General features: G+C 43.7%; 1 protein-coding gene across 2 annotated transcripts in view; it reads right to left on the reverse strand.

Moving 5' to 3' along the window:
• Positions 1-1,345: 1,345 nt before the first annotated feature.
• nexmifb (neurite extension and migration factor b) overlaps positions 1,346-20,225 on the reverse strand; it is a 94,728-nt gene continuing 75,848 nt past the window's right edge. The window contains exons 2-4 of one of the 2 annotated variants that reach the window (XM_086105656.1): positions 12,431-12,561; positions 2,206-6,412; positions 1,346-1,671 (exon numbers count right to left, since the gene is read on the reverse strand). In XM_086105656.1, coding sequence (XP_085961782.1) covers positions 1,500-1,671; positions 2,206-6,412; positions 12,431-12,512 — 4,461 coding nt within the window. In that variant the 5' untranslated portion in view covers positions 12,513-12,561 and the 3' untranslated portion in view covers positions 1,346-1,499. Of the gene's footprint in view, positions 6,413-12,430; positions 12,562-20,225 lie in introns of both variants that reach the window. The other variant, XM_086105657.1, reaches the window with a different exon arrangement.

Raw genomic sequence — 20,225 nt, forward strand, 5'->3', positions numbered from 1 at the left:
GGGAAAACAAAAAAAACAATAGTTTGATTTGGATCTTATTACGATCATCCTTGTGCCGCCACGCCCTTTGTGACAAGGCCCGTACATAAGTCAAGCTTCCACATCTGCACTCATCACCTTAAAATTAAATTGTCCCAAAAAAATAACACAAGCCTTTCTCTTGTGTATAATCTGTAAAAGAAGCTGCATCTTCTTGAAATAAGATATATAAAATTATTCTGATTTTTTTGCAGCCATTTGTAAGATTGATTGTATTTATGGTTGAATCCTGGATGCTCAGTAACAAATGAGAGGCAGTTGATTAAAAAAATGGTACCAAATAGAGCATCTTTATATATATACTGTACGTATATATATATATATATATATATATATACTGTATATATATTATGCACGAATATGGTTTTGATTTTCTGCCAAAACATGGACCATAAACTTTGATGACAACTTAAGACAACCATGAAAAAAACAATGCCTTCCCATGGAAAATGTAGGCAAAAATAATCTTAAAGTGGATGCGCCTACGGTGAAAAATATACATTAATTTCTAAACATAACTCCACAAGAATGTGAAGTAAAGGATATTCAAATGAACATTTTAGATTTTATTAAAAGCAAGTTTTTCGCATGGAATTAATCAAAAGAAATGCTTCTTTTCCTTTACGAGATTGCATTTGTACTGAAAACTGCTTTGACATTCACATGAAATCGAACTGCAAAGGATGCCACGACTGACGGCCATTTGGAACGTGCATCCGAATCTCTCTGTTATAAATTGCCTTGAAACTTCAGTCCAAAAGAGCTATTCAGTGAGGCTCAGCCCCGGCTGACAAATAATTTCCTTGCTTAGCCTCAAACATCCTAACTACATTCTCCTTGGTCTGCAGAAAGCTACCTTGAATGCATCTTGCTCTCATCCTATTCCTCTTCAGTAGCTTTCAGAGTAGATTTCCCCTTTTTTCTCTCTTGTTGCTGCTTTTCATTGCCGGGCGATGTTGAGGTAAATTGAATTTGGCAAACAAAGTGAGGGGAGGGGTTGGTGGGGGGGGGGGGGGCGATAACAAGAGTGTTTCTGATTTGGTTTGGTGAGTGGTGATGTACCACTGCCAGCTGTTGGTGCTTTTCATCAGATGAGAGACAGAGAGAGAGAGAGAGAGAGAGAGAGAGAGAGAGAGTCCCAAACAAAGAATACCTGTTGTGGTAAGTCTCTGTGAGGAGAGCCAGTCTTCCAGGAGATAGAAAATAGGAACAGCCAATATTCACACATATATAAGAGGCCATTTACACAGCATTGTTACTTTTGGCACATTGATTTTAAGGTATAATTTTCTCTTTTTTTTGTTGTTGTTGTTGCAAATATTGCATGTCCCTGTACATCAACAATGACAAAAATACTCTGAGGGTGAAGCTTTTATGACTCTGCAAGGCGTAAAAATGTAAATGTAGATAATCAGTTCCTCTACACTCCTGAAGAAAAAGAAGTGCTTGACAAAAGAAAATCATTCCGGCCTCGAGGAGAAAAAAGGCATCTGATATGTCATCAATACAAAATGGTCCCATCTTGTGTTTTCAAGATGCCTTGGGATTAAATGGGGCTCATTAAATGTAGGTTTTCCTCTTGAAATGGGCCAGGCAGTGTATGAAGGACGGCAACAACAGGACATCCACATTCTGCATACAAAAACAGATGAGGAGGAGGGGTGCGTAGATGTCACTCAATGCATTTGTGTATATAGCTACATCTTTAGGGGGGAAAGGTATAAATACATACTTCGGGGGAGCATGTTTTGCTGAGAAAATACAAAAAGAAAGCTCCTCAAAAAGCTTACGGAACATTTTTCGAGGGTTCTCTTTTTTTTTCCAGAGAAAAACAAGAAAGAAAGAAAAAAAACTCAAAATGACTCTAAGAAGAACAAACGAAGCAGAAACAACAAAAGCGAGGAAAATGCAGCCATGGTCGTTTTAAATCTCAATCAAGCTCGACACAATCACTCAATAGGTAGTTTGCAACGTACAAGAAGTTTTTCATGCAGATAGTAATTTCCTTTTCGGGGATTAAAGGAAGTGAGAGAAATCAACGGGAAATTTAGTTCTCATGCAGCTCTGGCATAGCGTCAGTGTAGGTATGCTTGTGAGGGAGGGCTCAGGTATCGTGGGGGAAAGAGAAAAAGGGGGGTGCAACAGCAGCTGATAAAAAAATATTACCTCAGTTTCTCAAAAGAGGTCATCAGTGCTATGTCCTTATTTGGGTCTCTCTCAGCTCGCTTGCCCTTCAGCGTGTCAATGCGAGGAAACTTTGCACTGGTCTTGTGACGGTACAGCTTTTTGTGCGCAGGCCCCGGGTTAATAAAGTTGGGTTTGTCAAACATGTCACAGCCCAGAGCGAGTTGAGGGAATAAGGGATGAGTAGGGTTGAATTTGGCCTGGTTTTTCCCTCCTTTCCCCCCTGCCTTCCTGCCTCTCCCAGCCCCTGTTACCATGGCACCCTTTTTCTTCAGGTCAGACTCGGTGCCTGCCAAGATTTTAAGGGTCTTTAGGTTGAGGCTGTTGGCCTCGCAGGGCGCATCGGCCTCAGACATCGGATTCCACAGCGGCTCAATGGAGGCCATCATGAATTTCTGGACCTCAGCCATACCGGAGACAATGTTGGACAGGATATTGGAGGGCTCCTCAAACTCTCTCTGGTCGTCTCCGACGAGACTGTTGCTCTCTGACCAGCCTGGGCCAGACCAGTCCCCGCTGCTTGTGCTGTCCGTCAGGCCTGCGCGGCACCCATCTGCCTGGTTCTTGGCTGCCTTACCCTCTAACATGGCCTTAATCTTTTTGGTTGAACGGGAATTCTGTTTGGGGGTCTTGACCTTTTCTGACTTGGGTGCTCTGGGAGCCCGTACTTTCTTCGGGCTCTGTCCTGCAGTTGCCTGTTTGTAATTGCCTTTCCTCTTTGACTTAATGCTTTTGGCCCCTGCCATTTCATCAGTCTTCTCATTAAATTCTGTAGCGTCCAGTTCCCCCTTTTTATCTAAGCATAATACATCCTGGTTATTAAAGTTGTGTAGTGGAAACTGACCGTCCTCCACTGCGTAGGCATTTCCCGTGTGCTCCTGTTGCTGTATTAAGTCACAGTTCCACTTGAGGTCCCTGTTGCGCTCCGTAGACATATCATTTACATCCTGATATTTTCCAACATTCCCTGGTGTCTTCATCTCACGTCCCGCAACCTGTGGGGAGAGGTTGGGCGTCTCAGGCGGGGAAAGCTCTGACAACGACGAGTGTCTAAATTTGTCAGGGGTGAAGTTGGAGATGTCCAGCAGGTCCGAGGATTCCCTGAGTGGCGTGAGGGCATCCATACTCTGCTGAATCACCATTTTAGGACTGCAGTGAGCTAAGAAACTGTCTCGGCCCTCCTCCTCACCCTCTCGCTCACAAGATTTGAGGCTTAATGAACTGTAATTGCTTGAGGAGGCTGATAAGGAACCCACTGAGTCGTAGCTGACGAGTCTTCCATTGTCAGTGCACAGAGACCCTCTCTGGTATTGCACCTGGCCCTCTACACAGGTTGACTGACACACCTGCAGATCTGCCCCAGGCTGTCGTCCGGGCTCCGTCAAGTAGTTCTTCTCGTAAAGTATCCGGTCACCCTCAGGGCTCAATTGGTTGTAGTCAGAAATGGGCAGGCTTTCACTTGCGGGTACAGCAGGTGGAAAGCTGTTGGGTAAGATTGGGGTCTCAGGGGTATCAGGTCCAAAGTTCTGGTTATGATTCGGGCAGAGCTGTGGATGCCACATTTGGGGGAAACTGGGGCAATTCTGGGGAGACTGTTGGAGCTCTGATTCTGAAGGAGGGGAGAGTACACAGCTTTGAGCAAGTTGAAGGGAGCAAAATTGCTTCTCCTCTCGGGAAAGGCCCACAGGATACTGTTGCCTGGAGGGCTGTTGTGGGAAATAGGAGATAGACGTCCCTCCAGAGGAGTCTGTAGCATCTAGCAAGGTCTGCAGGTAGCCCCCCGGGATGACAGGAACCCCGGTTTCCACCTCCTCTGTGGGTGATGCTTTGCTAGGAGGACAGGAGGATGAAACAAACGGGAACTTCACCTTATCTGTGTCACTTGTGATAGTATTGTCAGAGAAATTTGCTTTGGCTGTGGTTGAGCTCATGCTTCCATCTTTTGCACCAGCAGCAAGGTCCGTGATGTTTGCTGCAGTGGCATCCGTTACATTTGTCACGCTCTTCCTATCCTCTCCTTCTGCCTCCTTCATTTTCAGGCTTCTCAGCCTCGCTTCACTTTTGAATTTTCTTATCCTGACTATTTTATTTCTTCCCAATCTCCTCCCTTCTCTCTCCTCCCTCTCCTGCGAGCGACTCTTGATTATAATTGTGTCAGAGATGGAGTTCAAGTCCAATGTGACTGGGATGTCCGGAGCCGCTGTTATCTCCCCCGCCATGAGGGTGCCCTCCTCTTTAGTGACACCCGAATGGGCCAGATCAGAGGGCAGAGAACCATGCATGCCGACTGATTGCTCCACAGCGTGAATCCTCTGAACCTTTAATCTGTTTGCGATCTTGTATTTTCTTTTAGGATGACCAGAATAAAAAGGGCGATGGTGGCGTCCGTTAAGATGAAAACCACGTTGCTGTCTATCTCTGGCGACCAGCTTAAGCTGCTCCTGTCTGTCTCTTTGCTTTGCCTGCCAGTAATCCTTCAGTGGAGCCAGTGTCTCATATTTGCTTACTGTGTTGGCATTTAAGCTCACAGTACCATCCGCAAGCTTTACTTTGCCCAGTTTCACCGACATGAGTCTTTCTCCTTTAAACCTGTTGATGATGATGTACTTGATGACCACGGGTGGCTCTTTACGACATGATTTCCGCCGTTTTTTGGGACACCAGTCTACGTCCTCCTCTTCTTTCTGCCCGGGTGGGGGTTTCTCCTTTTTCTCTGCATTCTTCTCACTCTCAAGCGAGTCAACATCATACAAGTAATCATCACTGTATCGAACCTTTCTTTTAGAACGCAATCCATAGTTAAGCGGATTTGAGGGACTGAGGAATCTTTTGGAGTGAGCCTTCTTCGATTTGCCCTCCTGCACAGTGTCTGAGGACGATCCAGTGCAGGAGCTGTCATCGCTAAATTCCCCCGATTCCTCTGTGGAATTAAAGTCGATGACATAGTTCACTTTAGGAGTTGACATGGGCGAGCCTTGGGAGCCGTCAAGAGGGCTCTGGCCACTGCAGTCCCCTGGGTTTTCCATCTGCTCTGGTTGAAGGATGAGCTCATCGATTTTGGGCTGAAGCTCATCAACACTCCTCCTCAAGACTCCTACTCCTTCTTCTTTCTTGGCACAGTTGGCCAGGACACTAGGGAAAAAATTAAACTGTGTCTCTTCCTGGAGCACATTTGTTTTTTCCCTCATGTTGTCCTGAAATGACTCATAACGAATCTTGAGTGAGCAAACATCACTACTTAAGGTAGAGTCGTCATCCTCATCATCAAATAAATTGTCAACGTCTTCCTCAGAGAAGAGGTTGACGGACAGCTCGTTCTTGGAGCAAAGATCCAGCAGCTCCATCTTGCTCTCGCTGATGAACGACTCAAAGTACCCCCAGTCTTGGCTGGCATTAGCCAATAGTACCTCCTCTCCGCTGACTTTGTCCAGTAACAGTCCTTCATACAAGTTCTTTGTTGTTGCATCGTCCTGGGGGTCATCACAGTCATTTGTAATTTTGCTTTCTTCCGCTCTCTTGCCTTCATCAGAGGCTTTCGGCAGTGGAAAATTAAGTAGCTGGTCAGAGAGGAGCTGTTCTCCGTAGTGACTCACTGCCTCCCCCGCATGGCTCAGGCACTGGATGCTGATGTTGTTGATGTCTGAGAAATCCTCACGGTTCACGTCCCCTATCCGTACACTTAGTCCAGTTTCTGAATTAGGGCTCGTGCTAGGCTCCTGTGGTGGGTTCTGTTCGGTGTTGGCATCGCAGGTCTCAATAAAGCAACCGAGGCAGGTGCGGCTCGGCTGAAGGAGACACTCCTCTGTCAGAGTAGATACGTTGTCAGGCTCCATCATTGTCAGTGCCAGAGAGGTAGCAGCGGGCAACCGAATGCTCTTCTGGGTATCTCTCATTGGGCCCCAGGAGCTTACAGGTGGGTGAGGAAGTGATGCGGCACTCGGGGTGTGTTGAAAGTGAGGGACTAGGGTTGGAACCTCATGGGAGGGAGGGCATGGAACTGTTGTCAGACCAAGAGAGAGGTCAGAGCCAAGTGGGAGGGGGAAGGAGAGAGTTGGTGAGGAGACTGTGGGTCTCTGGTGCGCTGGGCAGAGCTGCTGTGATGACTCTACTGCAGGAGGAGTTGGGGGTGGGAGAGCAGCATCAACAAGTCTGCTTAGACTCAGGTCACCACTCGGCTCACATACCCCTGCTGGGAAACAGAAAAAATTGTTTAGTCCTATGAACATTTACGCCAAAGTAAAAACACAGCATTTCATGTTTTTGTTCTGTGGCCTTGAAATATTATTAACTGACCACCTGAGTGGGGAATTTTATCCAGCAAAGACTGCACTGATTCACCATGTGGCTATTGTAGATTCGATTCCAGGTACTACCAATTTTAATGAGTCATAACACATAACATAATCACTTGCATGTTCAGTGGTAAAAGGTATGAAAGGAGAAAAACGACACTAACAGAATAAAAATATGAAGAGTATAGTGCAACAATGATTCATTTGCCTCAGAAAACAAGCATGACGGCATAAATGAAAATGAGAAAGCTACACAACTACAACCTATACTACAATGCTGGGTTGCCCAAAATTGAGATATTTTAGTCACTGAAAGGAATACAACTGCAACCGTTTCGAAATCCTGGCAAAATAAAGAAGACTGTATTCGTGTTTGTGTGTGGGTGGAATGCTTTATAGGGTTTCTTTGTGGCTGGACTTGCAATGCATTGTTACGTCTATCCAAACAATTTATACAGCACTTGTCTTCAATAGAGCCAGGTGGGAAGAAGATCTTATCCCAGGTGACTTTTAGCGAGTGGTGGACTACATGTATAATCTGAATGAATATACTGTATATAGTGTGCATAAATACATAAATATGCATGCAATCTGACCTCTGTATTTCATCCATCACAGCAGTGAACACAGCAAAGAGCTACTCAAGTGCCCAGAGTACAGTGTGGTGTACAGTGTATAAAGCAGCTCAAAGACACCCCAACATTAGACAGGGGCTCGTTACAAAATTCACTGTTTTATTTTTTGGGTGGTCTTCAGAAGGCTGATTGGGACATTGTCTTAATCAGTGGAAGAATGATGAGGAACAATCAAAATCCACAGAAGCAGGCTTGTAGCAGCAGGCAGATAAACGTGTTTGCGCTGCATAATTAGATCACAGCAGTGGAGGCAGGTACGTACACTTGGGAAATGGCAAGCCCATATGCTGGAACTCATCGAAGTAATATCAAAGACACCTGCCTCTGTATGCAATCACTAGGCTGAGACATCACCCTTATTTCTTTTGGAAAATATACAATTAAAAAAGAAAAATGAATTCATTCACCGAGGTTAACCAGCAATGTCACCCATCTTTGGATAGATGCACCACATCATTATTGATGTAATGGTAAATGCTTCGGGGAGGACTGCTTAACAAACAATATTCACCATGGGTGAGTTGCTATTGAGCAGATCTTTGAATATGCATATAATCTAGGAGTGATTCAGCGAGGTAATGAAATTTGCAAGAGCACGTCTCATGGGCTTCTATCCTGCAGAAATATTGCAACATGACCGCTAGTCATGAAGAGCATACATGTGCTGTATGCTCTATCATTTAACGATGGCAATCCCCAGGGAAATATGCATCTTCTTGCTTACTCTCATAGTCAGAAAACTGCGACTTGTCGGCTTGTAAGAGCATCACATCGGTTTCTATACTTGCCCCCATTTCTTGATAAAATGTTCGCAGAACTGGCCTCACCGACTATACTGACACATTTCTCTTTTGCGAGCGAGCTGGTGGGACGTATGTTGGACGAGCTTGCCTTGATCCCCGACTGTCCTGTTACAACCTAAATTCTGTTTTGTATTTATTTATTCCCTAATTATGTATTCTCCTCATTTCGTGGCATTTCTCTATGCAGCACTGTTAGATTTTCTGTCCAGTCAAATTCCAGCCTTTATATGCTAATCTGCCCAGGACCTTCAGAGACGCGGTGAAGGCTGATGCAACTTTAATCATATTAACAATAGTACTGTTCCTCATAAGGCGAAGTCAAGTCAAAAATGTTCTTTACAACAGTGTGTTCGATGTACCACCCCAAGTCTAAAGGCGGCATTCTTATTAATATTGCGTTTGTGGAAATGTGTATCATACAGCGTCTAAGGGCTGAATTTGCAAGCGCCCCATGACCAAACCCAGAAAACAGGTGAGCTGTGATGGTCGTTACTTAGGCGCCGTGATGTCATTTTCAGTCAACAGCAAGTGGCAAAATGGCCACCCCCTTAGATATACTTTGTATGAAGCGAATGGCTGTTTGAAAGTGCTCTATAAATACAGTTGACTTGATTCATCATCCACAAACGCACTATTAATCAGAATTCTGTGTTTAGATTACTGAGGGTGCAGAGAACATATTATTGTTGAGAACATTTTTGGCTTGCTGCCGGCCCACATGAGGATAACCGGTTCAGATAAAGGATGGATGGATGGGTGGATGGATGGACATCCCCTTTAACCCATCCGAATCAAGTACAGATGGTTGTTCTCGTCTCGAGTGCAAGGGCGGATGGTTGTTCGTCTATGTGTGCCCTGCGATTGGCTGGCAACTGGTTCAGGGTGTACCCCGCCTACTGCCCGAAGACATCTGGGATAGGCTTCAGGACACCCGCGACCCTCGTGAGAATAAGCGGATTAGAAAATGAATGGATGGATGTGTGTGTGTGTGTGTGTGTGTGTGTGTGTGTGTGTGCGAGAGAGAGAGAAACCTGTCCTTGTGTGTGTGTGTGAGAGAGAGACAGAGAGAGAGAGAGAGAGAAAAAAACTGTACTTGTGTGTGTGTGTGCGAGAGAAAGAGAGAGAGAGAGAAGAGAGAGAGAGAAAAACCTGTGTGTGTCTGTGTGCGAGAGAGAGAGAGAGAGAGAGAGAGAGAAACCTGTGTGTGTGTGTGTGTGTGTGTGTGTGTGTGTGTGTGTGTGAGTGATGCATGTGCGTATTGGCTTCGGGGGTATAGTGTTATCGAGGGGCCATCTGTCTCCAGCTGGACCATTAGCTCTTCAGCTGTTCAGAATGTGCCACAGATCAGTCAGACAGGTCCCCAAACACACACACACACACACACACACACACACACACACACACACACACACACACACACACACACACACACACACACACACACACACACACAGTGTCTTTCAGCAATGACTTTAGATGACAAATCACATTTGACATGAAAGGTCAAATGGGGCTCGGAAGCCACACAAGCACTACAACATAATGCTGCTTCTTCATGTAAGATGGCAGATGTGAACAAGACACATACTTCGGATACAGCTGCCCCAATTCAGTCTGTGTCTCACAGTACAAGAACCTCATATATGGAGCAGGTCCTGTTGTAGGACAAGTTGTGTTTGAATAGAAACGCAGGCTGGATGTGAAACAGCTCATGCAATTTGGCACTGACACTCGCACTGACCATATGGACCGACATTGACTGCTGGCAAGCGGCGGCGAACGGTTGGGATTCTCAGCCCTGCCGTGCCTGACTACGCTAGACAGCTTAACCCTCCGCCAAGATAGATGAGACCTGACTAGCCTGGGCTCATCTTTCAGTACATGACATTGGTGCTTCATCCACCTGAGGAAAGCTGGGGCTGCCCTGTGCCATGACGAGGCTGTGTGTGGAATGAGTCCTTGCCAAAGGCAGAACCACGGAGAGAGACAAATAGGCAAGTGTAACTTCATTTATAAGTTTGTCACATGACACACAACCCCGCATGCTTCGCTTATGTCCACATTCTATCAGGAACGATTGTCACAAAGTCCAATATGTACATTTCGATATATTTTCCAAAAAGTGCATATGAGGCTTGGTAAGGCGCTTTGGACAATATACGATGTAGATAAAGTGCGATATAAGTGCACTCCATTTACCATGACAATCAAAATAGATCTTGGACATTTTTTGGACTAATATGACATGTTTTCGGCAAAAGTACAATTAAAAAAGAATCTGAATGGACTCGGTGGTTAAATGTTCAACGAATAAGCAAACACAGATTTGCCCTCAGAGTCTAGGCTCCACTAACAACAGTCTGTTTTCACCCCCACTTCCCCAAAGGGTATTTTTAATGACATTTTCCTTTGACTGTAAAGTAGTCCACAATTACTCCATTTTGTCTCAATTCTGTCAAAATGCAATGAATTAACAAACAATTTTGCACCATTTTCTGAACAGCTACGAATCCATCCATCCCTAGGTATAATAAATATGATAATTTAATTATTGACAGAATTTAATGCCATACTGTAGGTCCAATGCATTCTATGTCGCTCTAATTAAATACATGCTTTAAAAGTGATATAACGGTCAAACTTGCAGGAGTAACAGACTATTTACTATTGCTCCATTAAACTTTAGACAGGAAGTTAAACACAGACAAACAAATGAGGCACTACAGCGAGCTCAACTTCCTTGGTGAAAGTGAATCGCTTCGATATCAGATTACTGCAGAGAAGTGCAAATGAAAATAGCTGATTTGGCTTTTCCAACTGATGTTTTTTTTTTCATAGTTCCGCTCCATGCGTGCCATCTTTATCGCTTCTCCCTCTCCATGTTGGCTTTCTCGCTGTTCTACTCACTATCTGCTTCCTTTGCAACTCCCTCGCGCCTTATCCTTGTTATACGGAGGCCCTTACATTCACAAAATGCTGATGTAGCTGTTCCCTCAACTCAGCCACCTGGGGCGTTCACTCATCCAGCTGGTAGGCCAACTACAGAAGCTGATTGCTACCTATTGCTCCATCTTCACTAGAAGATATATCCTGTGTGTGTGGTGGGGAGAAATCAATGCAGCTGGTACAGGATGTTCATAATAAGCGGTGAGTAAGTGCAGGATGATTCATGGCGGTCCTTCTCCCAAAGCCTGTCTTCCTTCCTGCCTCTTTTCCAGCATTGTATCCGAAGGAATTGCCTTTCATCTATGAGACGACGTAATTCGAGACCACCACACCATGGATCCATCGAAGACTCCCTGCTTCTGGTTCTACTGTCACATGTAACGGGGGTCTCATATTTTCTATAAGGCTTGTTCGCTTTAGGTCGCGGCTAAGATTGAGTCTATCTCAGCTGACTTGACAGCTGACAAACGTCAAATAGGAATTAATCGCCCACCAGGTTGCTTGTGCACTCCCCGCCCCCATTTAACATTTATTTTATTTTAACATAGTAACTATTTTTGCATTAAGAAATGCTTGCCTTGTATTGTCTAGCACTCAAAATATTAAGAAGGAAATGATGGGATTTTGTTTGCATGATGAGAAGATAATCTGCAACAATCTATTAGGCCCAGAAAGTAAATTTGAAGTGTGTGTGTGTGTGTGTGTGTGTGTGTGTGTGTGTGTGTGTGTGTGTGTGTGTGTGTTGGCTACAAATGCCACTTTGTTGACCACTTAAGTGTATTTCCTATCGTTGGTCATAAGGGCTGCACAATATTGGGAAAACATAATATGAGTGAATATTGTGATAATGATTTAATACGTACTCGAAAGAAATTGTGTTTTAACCATCCATCCATCCATCAATCCATTATCTGATCCGCTTTATCCTTACGAGGGTTGCAGGTGTGTTGAAGCCTATCCCAGCTGTCTTCGGAATGTAGGTGGGGCACACACTGAAGCGGTTGCCAGCCAATCGCAGGGCACACATAGGCGAACAACCATCCGCCTTTACGCTCACACCCAGGGACAATTTAGAGTGTTCCATTAACCTATGGTTTTGGAATGTGGGAGGAAACCAGAGTACCCGCGAAAACCCACGCAGGCCCGGGGAGAACAAGCAAACTCCACACAGGAAGACTAGGGCCGGATTCAAAGTTGACCAGTTGACCACCGTGCCACCCCCTTAATTCAAAAATATTATTACATATATCATATATTATTATTGTTATGAAAACAGATTTGTAATCAGCACAAAAAAATCATCCAGAAGAGTGTACCTGCATCTCTGATTAAAAAAAAAAGATTGAAAAAAATCTGTTGTGCAGTGTTTCCATTCATTCTTATAGGGGAATAAATAAATTTGGAGGTTAACCAGAAGTGCTTTGCCACTGTAACTGTATTTGCAGCATTGCTAAAACAACACATTCAAAGGAGGCCCAAGATTTTGGCACAGTACAGTACATTATGCGCAAGGGAAGTAATACAATTTCACCTGTGTTCTCCACTGCAATTGCATTATCTGCCTGGGAAGTCTTCACAACCAGTGTGAGACCGCTGTCCGTTAACACGTCCATCAATATGGCTCCACGCTGCACGCACTACGCATCATTCTGACTGTCCCACCTGTTGAAGACAACCAGGGAGGGTGAGAGCATGAGAGAGAAGGGAAGCCATCATTAAAGGGTGAATGCAGTTATGTCTAATGCATGATGACATTAAAGCCAGTGTACTAGATTTCATTACAGCAAAGATCCGCGCGAGACTTCGACAAGCACAAAGTTACAGTAATTGAAGGAAAACATGACAGAGACATGAAACAAGCCCTCGGGGTAGCAAACCATCGCTCTTTCTTCTGTGTATCACAGATTCCAGTCAAAGATTAATTTAAACTTTGCCAAAGCAAGAAAGTACACAGCTGAGATCACTATGGAAACTGCGTCAATCTTTCCTATTTTAAGCTTCATTTAACATTTATAGCACAGTTGTTAACCTATGCCAACCTCACATAGGCAGCTCTGAGCATATTTGTTTATTGTAATTAGCCGACTGCCTCCCTCATATGCGCCTTGGCGGCAAGGAAAACCAAGGCAGCTCAAAGAGGGGAGATTAAAGAGATGTGGCTGAGGCGCTGACAGCACACTGTGAACACCGACTCGTTTACTGTTGCGACTTATGGGGAGTGCGGTGGGGGATGACTGAGTGTCTGTGTGGCGCAGGAGAGGCAGTGCACTGGCAAGCATGCAGGTTGGAACAAAACAGTTCCTCAAAAAAAAAAAAACGCGGTTGAAGTTTGTCAGCCAAGCACATCATACTGAAAAAGGGCTGGATGGCACAAACGACTTGTTTCAGTTCACAACGATGTTTTTACATTTCCTTTGTCAGTGATGTGTAAGCGACATCAGGGCACTGAGGGGGAGGGCTACACGGTCAATGTTTCCTTAATTTCTTGTCAGTCGCTAATTTGAACAGTTTAGTGGGCAGGATTACAATTTGTTTAAATTGACCACTGGGGCAGTTATATTCGAGCCGTATGAACTCTGCATAGCACCAAGTGATGTTTCTACAAAGACAGAAGGCCAGCAATTCTGTTGATCTGCATTGCTGTGGCTGTTTGATCTTTTTATTTGATTTCATTTGAGAAGCTTTATAATGAATCACAAATTATTTATGTTGGTCTGTAGCAATGTTATTAGAGTTAATGAAAAGTAACTAATTAAAACTAAAACTGATAAACAAATGAAATAATGGACGGATGGAAAATTGAAAACATTTTTGTGAACAAAATAAAATGAAAATGAAATTGCTTTGAAAGAAATAAAAACGAACCGAAAATCTTAGGCTTTTAAAATGTATTAGAATTATAGCAAAGGTGGCCTTTGTTTTCCTCGTTGTCAATATCGTACAAAAGCTTTCAGGTTCATTTTGAATGTACCGTATTTATTTCAGCACTCTATCACTATACGTCCATACAGAAAAAGAAAGGTCAAACAGCCATTTGAAAATTGTAGTTTACTTTGCGACCTGCTTTTTTTTTTTTAAATCTTGCATTCGAGAAATACTCCATATATTTGAATAAAAAACATATACAAAAACTAATCAAAGCAAAACTAAAATGCATTGAATTCCTTGGAAGGTTACTCTACATTGCACTCGTCTGATGTCACAGTACGTACTGATGTGGATGACGACACAGCTATCACACCTGCACGGTGTGAGACCAAACCTACACTGCACTGTGGTAAACTGTATGCAGAAACGTGGCTAATGTGGAATATTAATCTGATGTCAGTCTTGAGAGAAATATGATGACGGAGACTCGGGGGCAGGAAATTAACATTTGATGATTTAGCCTCGTGCTTGTTGATAGTCTTTTCTCACCTCCCCTCTGGAGGGATGGAGAAGCAGGATGACAAATGAGCCAGAGGAGGGGGATCTAATAACATGATCTCCTCGCAGTGAGAAAAGGGTGTCTGGGAGATTAAGACAGACGGTCAACAATAAGAGAAAGGGAGTGCACAGGTGACTATAAACAGCTCGTCTCTTTCATCCTATTGCTTCCAGATTTCATTAGCTGCCCACTGACCTGAGAGCAAGGAAACCGGAGAGCTACCTGAAGGGAACTCAGCTTACAATGGCACACTCAGTGGCTCGGTGGGTGATTTCAATTCACAGACATCACATGTGCTCATATGTGCAGCTGGTACACGGACCCTGTAGCCACACCCAGTTTGAAGACAGAGTAGGTCAGGATGAATAACACACTGTTGTTTCCAGCAGGGTGTGCTTTAAACATCGTCTTGTATTTATGCAGCATTTTGGGAGACATTTCATCTTCACTCAGAAAACTATGGTTGCGCCAGGTTGTATGGCTAGGATTACCAGAGCGCAGTATGGGAAGTTAAACCCAGATCTGGTTTTCATTTCCCAACCCAGGGGTAAAAGCAGATGGAGTTGCTGCATCAGCTATGCAAAACAGCGAGACATAGATGATGAGTTCCACAAAGAAGAGAGACTCCAGCCTATTAAACAATGGAGGATATGCAATATTTTGCATTCCTGCAGCCCCCGGAAAGTGATAATTGTCTGTGGACCAATCCATAGGGTGCAACCCTTTAGGGGTTTACAGTTGGTATTGAAGTGCGAAAAATACTGTCGGTAGCGAATATACATGTCTGGTTCATTTTTGGAAAGTACCCTAAAATAAATCAAAGCACCCCCCCCCCCCCCACCCCCTGATTTAATTTGTTCTATGCCTATTTTTAAGATACAGAAGTAACAAAACAATACAGTAGTTGGTATACGAATATATGTTTTATCAACAAAACCACAGTAACTCCCTTTTGCCTCAAAACTGATTTGGTCTACCCGAAACCTCTTCTCACTGAGGTTAGCACAGTCTTCCACTTGGAGCATGTTGAGTGAGTCCTCCTACCCTACTTTAAAGAAGGATATGTGGCAAATTTCTTAGCTTCTACCATTGAATATCATCATTACTGCTGCACTTAACCCTAAGGTTACTGTTTACTTTATGTTGTTAGGTATGAGTGAGCTGACTTTTTTTGCTGGCGAGGAAACCTGACAGCTAGTCAGACGGTATCAATGCCCTTTTTGAATTGCAATGAGAGAAGGAAATCTTTGGCATGCTAATGTGTTATTATTAAAGCAGTGTGCTACTGCCTAGCTAACTGACCGGACGCCCCTCATCATCGAAACTCCCACTTTGCATGACTGACCTAAATGCTGCACTCTCGGATATGCTCTGGTGCCATAACTGTCAGCACCCCACAACGTTTAACACTATAATTGCCCCTGCTATAAATGTTGATTTTTTTTCTAACAATGGAACAAAGCTGACCACTGCAATGCATACAATTTTCATTAACTGCATTTCTCCCATCTTGGGGTGCGTTTGCACGAGACAAGTTTTTTTGTGTTTAATTAAACTACCGGTAATGTGGTCGGTTTGATCAAGTGTGAAAACTATCATCTAAACCCCCGCGTGGCAAACAATAAAGGAACCGCGACCTGGTTATTTGCTGGACAGTCCCGGGGCGCTTGTGTCTTGCGCCTGTAATGGGCAGCATTTTTCACAGCCCCGCTTTGTTCAGCGGAAAGATCGGTGCTGTTGAACGGTCTGCTGCTGGATGGATGTAAGTCTTGAGGAGCCGACGATGAGAAGAAAGGAGCGTTAGCGCCGATGCGGATTTGGAACTGGGAGTCGCGGCTTGGAGTTTGAAGCGGATTATGTGGGACAGGAGAAGTGAACTAATCTCTTTTCGTCAATGGACGCTACAGCTTCGTGTTTGCTTTCAAAATTTAGCTTGTAGCAGACGTGTGCCCATTTTCAGCATGACGTCTCTGATCCACTGGTGAAGGACACTTTGATCCTCTCCTCTTTCATCTATAACTGCTTCAGACAACAAAGTGTATGCAGAAAATTGGTGAAGATTGCACGACTGTCTGTGTCCTATGTGTTGTGTTGTGTTATTATTATTATTATTTTGACTTCAAAATGGCGCCGCGAGAGTGGCTGCCTTTCCAGCAGCTCCTATATTTTGTTGTTCTACTTCTTCCTTTCATAACTTTGCTGCTGTGAATTGGGAATTTCTCCATTGCGAGACTAATAAAGGTTTTCTTATCTTATCTTATGTCAAGACAAACGATACAAGTCTTGAAAGGGTAGCACAATATGGTTACAGCAGTAAGAATGTCTGCCTCAAAGTCAAAAGGTCCTTGTTACTTGGGCTTCCGTTCACAGTCTTAAAGCATCAGTCAGATTAAATGAACACTGTAAATTGTGCATAGATGTGACTCTGAGTGTGGATGGTTAGTTGTGACCCAGATAAGGAAAAGCCTTATTGAATATTATATATGTAACACTGGGCAAGTAATCCAAATCCAATCATGATTTTAATTTTCATTTCTCTTGATCATAAATAACAAGATAATCGAAGAAAAACGATTGATGTGTCGAATGGTGCGGTGTGTGTATGCAAGTTCCTATGTTGTGAAACTCCCTGAATGCTCCATTTGTCACGTTGCGTGGTGGTGGTGGTGGACCCCAAAAAGCAGGCAGGAGGGAGGAGCAGGGTGTACTTGACGAATTGTATTTATAACAAAGAAAACTAAATCCAAAACAAAGTCCAAAGTAACAAACAAAAACCATGACTGAAACAAAAACTATCAATAACCAAAACACTACTAGAACAAACATGACAGCAGCAAAGGAACAGCAAACAAACAAACATGACAGTAGCAAGAGCAAACAATGACCCGACACTGAGTGTTCGGGCTGGGAGTCCTTTTAAAGCCCTAATTACCTATGACCAACAGGTGTGCAGCTGCCGGGGGGGGGGGGGGGGGGGGCCCTACAGTGCCTCCTGTTGGTCCCTAAACCGAATCATGACACCATTTTGCTTGTACAGAAAGCATGTGATGAATGTCATTCTGCAACCTTTTTGTTCTACTCTTATTTTTATTTCCATGCATGCAAGACACCACACTGCCCCTAAGAGGCCAAGGTGCACACAGCAAGAGTCTTTCCATTCATTGTATTTGCTATTTTAAAATATTGTTAGTATTCTTATACTTTGACACACATTTATTTTCTAGATGTTTTTCAAGTCATATGAAAAGTTGAGTTTTGGTAATTTTGAACTCTGTAAATCCATCATCCACCCATTTTCTAATCCACATATACTCACAAGGGTCACGGGTGTGCTGGGGCCTATCCCAGCTGTCTTTGGGCAGTAGGCGGGGGACACCCTGAACCGGTTGCCAGCCAATCGCAGGGCACACAGAGACGAACAACCATCCGCAGCAATGCACAGGCTAAAATAGGTCATCAACAACACTGTTGTCATTTAAAAAAAGTATATTAATACAGTACTTTCATGCTTTTGTTCTGTTGATGTTTGATATGGACTGTCAACAAATGCAGTTTTTTTTATTTTTTAATGTACCATAGCTCATGCTGACCTGGCCCTTCTGTCAAATTTTAAAAGTCAATGCGGCCCCCGAGCCAAAAAGTTTGCCCACCCCTGATTTAGAGTGTCCCATTAACCTGCCATGCATGTTTTTGGAATGTGGGAGGAAACGGGAGTACCTGGAGAAAACCCACGCAGGCACGGGGAGAACATGAAAACCCCACACAGGAAGGCTGGAGCTGGAATTGAACCCTGCACCGCTGCACTGTGAGGCCGACGTGCTAACCAGTCGACCACTGCGCCGCCCAAGTCTACATTATCATTAATTTTTCCCCATAATCCCTCAACTTCAAACTACGGTGTGGTAAATAATCTGTAGTTGTTATTGGGTATTGAGTCGGCATTTCACAGCTGCTTGTCTAGAAATACCAATATGAGGTCCATAGTGCTCTAAGTCAATTTTTAAAAAAAAACGTCAATCAATTAGAGGGAAGGGATGGCCAAAACCTGTCACATTCTTCAAAAGAAAGTACAGTACTGGTGGGTCGAATAACAATAACAAAAGGCAACAGACGACAATTCAAGTACCGGTAGATGACTGCAAAATACTGTATTGGCCCGAATAAAAGACAGTGTTTTTTGCATTGAAATAAGACCAAAAAAGTGGGGGTCGTCTTATATTCAGGGTCTAGACATTATACCCATTCACGACGCTAGATGGCGCCAGATATCATTGAAGCGAATGCTGAACTTGACTCCCCAGGCCAACGTGAACCCCTGTTACGAAGAATAAAAATAAAAATAGCAGTAGCACGAAGAAGAAAAATAAAAAATAGCGGTAAGAAAGAAAAGAGAAGAAAATAATAGAAGAGATAACAGAAAATGGAGAAACATAGCGACAATCTGGAGAAAAGTGGGTCGAAGATCGGCCAGGTTAACCGGCAGCTGAGGAGAAGTTATGATGTAATTTACATTTCAAAAACGAGAAGCCATTCATATACGAATGTGATTGCACTTTAATTTACATATTTAAATGTTCAGATATTAAGATTTGAATGAGGCAAAATAATGTGCTTTTTCTCTCAAATATATTGTTAGAATCATTTGTTTCCGATGTACTGTATTATTTTCTGTATAAAAATTAATTTGGTGTTCAAAAAGTCTTTTTCAAACTTGAGTCTTGAAAAAGGGGGTCATCTTATAATCAGGGCCGTCTTATATTCGGGCCAATACGGTACTTTCTTTGGTAACAAAAAATATTTTCACCATTTCAGTGAATCATGATTTTTACTGGATCGAGTGTTCATGGATGCAAATTAAACAAGGCCCACGTACGATGCAAAATCGTCCCACTTTGGTTGGGACAAGAGACCCAAAAACAAATGAACTAAGTCACGTTTGAGTAGTTTTCCAACTAATTGTTGGAAAACTGGGGGGTTCTCATTCATCACATCCACTATAATTGAGCAGGAAGGAGGACTCAAACCTAAGAAGAACTATTTCAACATTTTTGAAATGAAATATAACCCAGTAAGCAGTGGAAATTATAACAATTGCAAGGACTCCGAAAAAGTGAAGTCACACATTGCCTTATTAAAAATTGGATGTAGCCACTGAGCAACGTGTCTCTACAGTGGCGTGGACACCACACACAGCAGGAAGGCTGGTCAGGCAACAGAGTTCCTGCCAGACATCAGAGTGTGAATTGGGGATGTGTCGGGAGTGAGGCCTCTGCATGTCCGTCTGTCTGTTTCTGTTTCTGTGTGTGTGTGTGTGTGTCTCTTCATGGCCAGTTGCATGTGCGTTACACAAAGCCCAAAGGCCGAGCATTCAGCAGCAGTATGCGCTGGCACAGGATGCACAGGCAATCACAAGGAGAGAAAGAGAGAGAAAGGCAAAGGCAGGCATATTGCAACAGTCCACCCCCTACCATTTGGCTCTAATACCGTAGATGTGTTTACTCGCCACATTATTCATGATTTGTCCTGCATGCTTCGCATATCGTGTAAGAATTTCCTCCCACTTAGCATCTCCAGCAACTCTATCAAGATGTGACCAGAGGCCAGTTCACTAATTATGATGGACTAACTGTAATAGAAAAGAGCTTTTACACTGGAGCCATGGGCCTCAAGAGGGTGAAACTTTTGCGAGAATTCCAGCGCATAGGCTTGTGACTAAGTCATTCTTTAAATTTCATCGCAGGCAGCACCACCATCACTTGGTGTCGGAATCAGACAATAACTTGGTACATCAATTGGGAGATACTGTAACTCAGGTGTCCCCAACCGCCGGTCCGTGGACCGGTACTGGTCCGCAGGGCATTTGGTACCGGGCCGCACAGAAAGAACTTGCCTTAATTCC

Source organism: Hippocampus guttulatus, chromosome 2 (assembly GCF_054856545.1).
Source record: "Hippocampus guttulatus isolate MCC_2025c chromosome 2, RoL_Hgut_1.0, whole genome shotgun sequence".
NCBI lineage: Eukaryota > Metazoa > Chordata > Actinopteri > Syngnathiformes > Syngnathidae > Hippocampus > Hippocampus guttulatus.